The sequence below is a fragment of the Homalodisca vitripennis genome, chromosome 6 (genome assembly GCF_021130785.1).
Source record: "Homalodisca vitripennis isolate AUS2020 chromosome 6, UT_GWSS_2.1, whole genome shotgun sequence".
Taxonomy (NCBI): domain Eukaryota; kingdom Metazoa; phylum Arthropoda; class Insecta; order Hemiptera; family Cicadellidae; genus Homalodisca; species Homalodisca vitripennis.
The window spans coordinates 62,650,273-62,657,555 of record NC_060212.1 but is presented as its reverse complement, the minus strand read 5'-3'; the positions used below and the strand labels follow the sequence as shown (position 1 = coordinate 62,657,555).

The 7,283-nt window shown below is 34.6% G+C and overlaps 1 protein-coding gene across 1 annotated transcript in view; it reads left to right on the top strand.

Annotated features, from left to right (window-relative positions):
• Window positions 1-5,866, top strand: part of LOC124364382 (meiotic recombination protein SPO11) — a 73,938-nt gene extending 68,072 nt beyond the window's left edge. The window contains exon 8 of the mRNA XM_046819795.1: window positions 5,555-5,866. Coding sequence (XP_046675751.1) covers window positions 5,555-5,632 — 78 coding nt within the window. The 3' untranslated portion in view covers window positions 5,633-5,866. The remainder of the gene's footprint in view (window positions 1-5,554) is intronic.
• The last annotated feature ends 1,417 nt before the right edge of the window (window positions 5,867-7,283 follow it).

The window sequence follows — 7,283 nt, the reverse complement described above, 5'->3', positions numbered from 1 at the left end:
CTAGCATTGTTTAATAAAACAATTTTAGTCCATAGGTAAAAACAAGTCCAGTGTTATTGATGTTGTACAATGCCTTAAAAAAAACTTGAAGGAAAATTTACAAGAGAAGAAAGGAATCTATTTTCATCCCATATGGGCGCAAAAAACAGTTGATAATAACGTTGACTGCAAACTGAATCACCACGAATTTTTCAGTAGGTCTATCTCTTACATTACATTCTGGAGAGATAGTTTTGGAGAAGCACAAACATTTCGACTAGATCATTCCTTGAAAAGCGAAAAGGCGTTTTCGTGGGAAAACATTGAAATAATTGCAGTAGTAATTAATACAATGCGGAAAAATCAAGGGTAAACATCGATAATCTATTTGACGAGGTTGTTCTTGCAAAAAATTCTGAGCTTCAAAAGTAGAAATATGAGAAAAAAAGAAGAAACCTAGTGGAGAAAGATGGATGAAGTTGTTCTATTCTTTTAAGCAGCAGGATATTTCAGTACCTTAATCTTGGGCTTATAATTGAATATGTCTACAGTATTCCCGGAAAATTTGCTGCAGTTGAGGAAGTTTCTTTCTATTATGAACATTGTCTAGAGTCATGAATGAGGGTTCATGCATGAATCCATCATTCGCAGTTTAATGCTGTACAAAAATTAATTTTGGATTTAGTTCCACTGAATATCATGAAAAATATAAAAGAGATTAATTATAGTGAAAAATGCGAAATTGTATTAAAAGAAACAACTTTTTTATATTTCATAACTGTCAATTTTGTAAGAAGTAAATATTTATCTAGAATAATTATTTCAGTAATATTTGTTAGACATACAAAATTGAATTTATTCAATAAAAACCCTGTAAAAAAGTAAATCCAAATTTTTTTAGTGTTTTAACTTATAACTACTTTTATATTATTTACACACAAAATAAAATTCATTAAACCATACCACACCGAGTTTTTTAATTTGTCTCATCCCCCCACCAATTTCAAACAGTTGTGTGGGAGGTTGGCAGGTGAAAAGTTATGGCAACCCTACTGATAGCTGGTTAGCGATTCGGCTTATCATCCCATGGGCCCGGGTTCGAATACCGGTTTGGGCGTGGCATTTTTGCCTGCTAAGAAATAACCATCTAAGGCCAGACTGAAGTAATATGGTAAACGGTTCCTAATTAGAACATCATATTGTTCATAATAAAAAATTATCTCAAAGTTGGCTTCACATATCTAATTCTGTCACGTGTATCCCAGACTTACATTTATTCGTGTCAGGCAGCTGTCGATCTTGCCAATATCATGAATATACAAAATTCGCCCACAGTTACGCCCATCAATTCGTCCTCGTCCAGCCTACTCAACGAAACCGCCGAATCCGCCGCCATGCCGTTATCAGACCCAGTTTCCAGTAAAATTCACACTATGTTGATTGAAACTATAAGTTTTGTGAAATCGGACAAGAATGCAACCTACTATAGTTTACCAGCATTTACAACTTCAAGGAACTTACGGTTCACTACTATCCTTATTTATAATATCAAAAGTTTGTTGACCTTTTAATTAAACTAAAGTTAAGGGGGCCACTGAATAAATTTAAACATTTTGTTCACAATGTCTTTATTCAACCACTCCAGTAGTGAAAATCAACTTTGTGAACACTTATAGGTAGCTAACTTCGAGATGGATCCAATTAGTAAAAAGAGATTTTCAGGAAATGTTCACAAAAGTGCACTGAGCTACCTTGGAAAATTCTAATGGTAATTTCCAGAAAAACTAGAGATATAGCTTACCCAAAATTGTGATCGGCGGGAAATATATTTTGTCTAGAAGGCAAAAAAATTTGCTTTTCCTCAAATTTCCATCATCCTCTGCCCTTAATGTACAATATGTTTTAACCCTTTACTTAGCCATTTGATCCATCATCCTGACTACTTCTACTCTCAGTTGTGTGAAGCACCCACTATACAATGCCAAGGGCTTAACTAGCTAGTAAAATAACTGGGTAGCCCTTTACACAGCTTAGATTCTAATCTAAGTTGCGTGAGGAATTTATATTCGTATGCTATAGACTATACTGCCAAAAAAGGAGTTAAAACATGAATTACAAATTAGAACGTAGGATTGGAGAGAGACATTGCGAGATATGCTTTCCTTCTTAGCGTCTTTTTGGCTGAGCGCCAGTGAAGCCTACCTCTTGAAGAACTTCTGTCTATCTAGCTGACTCTCCGAACGATAACTCGAAAAAAGCGATCTATAGACTTGAAATTTTGCATGGAGCATCATTTGTATATAAGCACTATCGAGTTCGTTGGTGGTGCATGTCACTCCGAAGGATTTAGCTGAACGTTATTGAACATATTTACACTGGTATCACAGTCGTCGCCGCCATAGGGGACATGGAGGACGCGTCCCCACCATTATTTGAATAGTCAGTTTTGTCACTCCCTAAATTTTATAAGAAATTTTACAGAAATCGTAATATATTTTTAAAAGTGCATAAATAACACAGCAGGCGCGCATGCCCACCCGATCGGTCGTAAATATATATATTTAAAATATATATTAAATTATAAATATATACATTGTACTAAATTATAAATATATACATATTGCGTAAAAAATACAAAAAATATTGAATCACAAAAAATAAAAAAATACAAAAAATTAATTAATTTTTTGTGATTCAATGTTTATTGAAATTAAATAAGGCTATTGCCATTTATACAATTGAATGTAAATAAAAGTTTTTTTTTTTTTTTTTTTTCTCTTCGTTTAATTAAACAGGCTCGGGTGAATTCCCATGACGCCTCGTGGTTCTCTGGGGGTTAAACTTCTGCCATACATATGTTATTTTGTGTTACTATGGATTTTCATTGAATATTTATTTTTCCAGGGAGACATATATCCAGGAAGACATATATGTTGGTGTACTGTCTTTGAAGCTATATGGGTTTTTTTATTTGTTTTAAGAATTGGTTTGAGTTCCTTGTATATTTCTATGTTATGAAGTTTTAATATATCAATCAAATTCATATTATGTGATCTAAGTAGATTATTTAATATCTTAAAGCGCAGGTCTCTCGCAAAATCGTAGGCTGGGCATCGTAGAATAACGTGGTCAAGGGATTCTCGTTCAGCGAGGGTACAACTTAAACAAAGTGGTGTGAAATATTGTTTGATGTCAAACAACTTTGTATTGACCCGAGCATGTCCAAATCTCATTCTAATTACATTGACTATCTCCCACCTTTTGAAGTTTGTCATGATGAACCAAGGGCTATGGCCTGTCGTACTTTCTATTTCTTTGTACCATGCCGCTTTTGGTGTACGTTGGCATACCTGCTTATATGCTACTGCATACTGCCTTTGTTGATAGGCTTTGAAGTCAGATGTTGGGATGTAAATATTGAACAATTTTGTGCCGTCTGCTATGGCTTGTTTTGCTAGGTTATCTATATATTCGTTATGAAAAATACCTACGTGTGCTGGAACCCAATGAAAAGTGACGTTCTTGCCACTGTCTATTACATTATGGATGATACTCACCGGAATACCTTCCCCTTTGGAGTAGTTGTATACGTTACTCAGTGCTGTTATGGCTGCTTGTGAATCGGAGAATATTATGATGTCTTTTTGTCTGATGGTGGCGAGTGTGAAGGTTGCTTGCAATATGGCTATAAGCTCAGCTGAGTAGCTGGATATTCCTTCTTGCAGGGAGAATTTACCTCTGATATCCAATTCTGGAATGTAGAACGCTGCACCAGCACCATTCTCGGTTTTTGATCCATCTGTATATATTTTTAGCGATTGTTTGTATATTTTCTCTGAGGTTACTTCGAGAAAACGTTAGTTTAGTTATTTAAACGCATATGTGACTGATACGACCAAATACAAAATAATTGAATCGGAAAAAGTAAGCGCTCTGTGGTGTAATGGTAGCGCATTCACCCGGCAAGTGAGAGATCCGGGTTACTCCCGGCGGAGCAAGTACTTGTTGTGATTCAATGTTTATTGAAATTAAATAAGGCTATTGTTTTATACAATTTAACGTAAATAAAAGTAGTTTGACAGGTATTTGGTCTTCCGATCATATGTTAGTTTGCTTATTTAAACGCGTATGTGACAGATACAAAATAATTGAATCGGAAAAAGTAAGCGCTCTGTGGTGTAATGGTAGCACATTCACCCGGCAAGTGAGAGATCCGGGTTCGACTCCCGGCGGAGCAAGTACTTTTTGTGATTCAATGTTTATTGAAATTAAATAAGGCTATTGCCATTTATACAATTTAATATATATATATATATATATATATATATATATATATATATATATATATATATATATAGAGTATAGTATAGTATAGTATATATAGTATAGTATACGTTTTCAATTGTATTCTTAGACATGTTTTCAAACCGAAAACAAATTGTTTCAATGAAAAACTTGCTTGTAGAAATGTAAAATTTTGGGCTTAAATTAGTGTTCAAACGTCATTTCAAGGTCACATTTTTTCAAAACTTTTTCAAGGGACGACCCCCTTCATGTTTGAAAAAATCCCAGAATAAATAAATTAGTAAATAAACCGAGTACAACCGAGTACGTAACACATAGTACGTAGTGACATAGTAACACACACTAGCCTGAGGAAGTGAATGAGCAACAAACAGATTCCTGTTACTCAGCACGTGTTGTGGCGTACTTCTACCTTGTAGTAGTATACAACCGGTCGTGTCATCTTACTCCTATAGGTATCCTATCAAGGCCGCACGTGGTTTTAGCTTTTTTCTCAAATGGGTCTTAACGCCCCAGTAAAAACGCGACGACGCATCATAATTTTTTCAGACTCTATTAAATGATAACTCGTTATATTGATACATGTACAAGGAAAATCACACCAGATTTTTCCTGCCCTGGAGAGCGACTCCTAACGTACGGATGTTTGTCATTTTTAATTTTATTGTAGAGTTAGGGGAGGTGGAGTTTCACAACACATTTCAACTCTCTAAGTCAAATTTTTTGAAGGTTATAGTGCTTACAGGCGGATACACAAAGACAGAAATCTGATTTCGTAATCAACTGGTGGGATAAAAGCTTAGCCATTTTAACTTTGTAGTGTCTAATTTTAAATATATGTTATAAATAAGTAATGGATACAATATTGTGTTTTACACGCAATACATTTATTGTTAAATGTCCTTGTTGATTGACATTCTATACAAACACAAACCGAGTTAATATGTATGATTAATATTATAACACCGTTCTCCAGTCATGAGCCATATTCAAAATTTCAAGACTCGAGGTCTTTGTAAAATTAGTTTAAAATCAATAAAAAAATTTTTCTTAACAAACCGACACAAACATGAGTTAATAGAAACAATTGAACTGCCATACATGAGATATATGCTCCGTCCATCTCATTTTTATCAGTAATCCCATTCAACAAAACACTAAAAATGTATGTTATATTGATCGTCAGTTTCACTCATTATAGTATTCTTATTTATTTGTCTTATTTAATTTGATAGAAAACTGTCCTTTGAACTTGATTTTATTTTCACAGTTGGCCAGCCTGGTGACCGTTACCACGTATCGCTTATATCCTGTCTGCAGACGATTCAACAGCTGTTCCGAGCTCTGACTGTTATATAACCCCTTACGTAACCCAACTTTTATCAACTGGAGGAAACCGTAAATTTAATTAATCGTCCATTTTAATATCAATAAGTGTCCAACAAATTCAATTATGGAACAACGAGAAGTGGCTGCGTTAAAGTATAAAAGAGGAAAAGGGATATTTTATACAGCTGGAATTATTGATTTGTCTCGTGTTTTGTAAGCAAATGCATCGAATATACATCGAGTTCTGTGCAGACAAAATACTTTATTCGTTTACGTTATACGTAACCGCCCTAAGTTTATCACCTTTTGACAAATAATTGCCTTATGGAAATGTCATTATTGTTCGTCGAAACAACATGAAACTAAATGAATTTAATAAAAAGTGTTATTACTTATGTAAAATCTTGTGATGGACTTTAATTTAATCAACATCTTCTTAATTACTAAGTATTTCAAGGCCACTGGTATAGTGATAATACAAGATCTAGAAATAGTATCTTTATATTTGTTTTACAGTACTTGATATGTCAAATTGTCGAATTCAAACAAGAGGAAGGTAGACCTTCTCAATTCGACCACAACAGGCAATCAAGTTGTCAATGTAAATTCGTAATTACAGTATCAGATTTGAGAAACCATTATTCCATTTCCCTTTAAAAAGCACTTCGAATACATTCCGGTTTTTAAATACCGGTTTGATGGGAGAATTAATTTGCTTGTAACTCCAAATTTCACGCACTAAGCAAGTATTGCCGTTTAGCTCTCAGTAATTTAGTGTACCGCAAGTGCAAAGTTCTGTCTAGATTCTGACCTAGATGGAATGTTTACATGGTAGAGCGATGGCAAGTTTTCTGCACCGCAGGAATTCGGCTCGCCCGCCCGCGAGTTACATAAAACGTTCCATTATATAACGAGGAAGTCAAGGCCACAGCTGTTGTCAAGCCTAACCAGTCCTGGCTTGGTCATCCACCCCTGCTGCAGGAGTTCAAGGACACCCCAGATACTTGGTCCTTGGAAAATCTTTCCTTCCTTTACATTCAACATTTGTAAAATGTCTCCAATAGCTTCCACACCTCCACCGATACTGTGGATATTTCGCCTACCACTACGTAACGATCCCATGAATCTCTATTGGGTATTATTAGTGCAAAGCAAGATTTTACATTTAGTCAACGTTAATTTCTGTTTAGGAATTTGCAAAATTAACGCTATATAAAAACTTTAAAATCTTATAACTAGTTTTATCTGTAACGAAATTACCAAAACTTGGAGAAGCGATTTGACATTTGGATTAACAGCGTAAAAGCTTAAAATCAGCTACTCATTGAAGCCTGCCATGCAAATAAAAATAAGCACTTTATTAATTACTGCCGTTGGATAGACGGGCTTATTTCTAATTGTACAAAAGCATCTGGCATATCATTAGTTATGAATTTGTTGACTGTAGAAAGAGAAAAAATCTCTATGTTTAAATCAGGAGCAAATGTTTTCTTCTTGTCATGCAACTAAGTTTAAGTTCAACTGGAAGGTATAAACCAGCCAAAAGTGAACCCTCATGGGGATTGATATACCTTACAAGAACTCTTATAACCAGTTTTATCTGTAACGAAATTTCAAAATTGAAAAAGTAATTTGAAATTTGGATTAAAATCATCTATTCATTGCAGCCT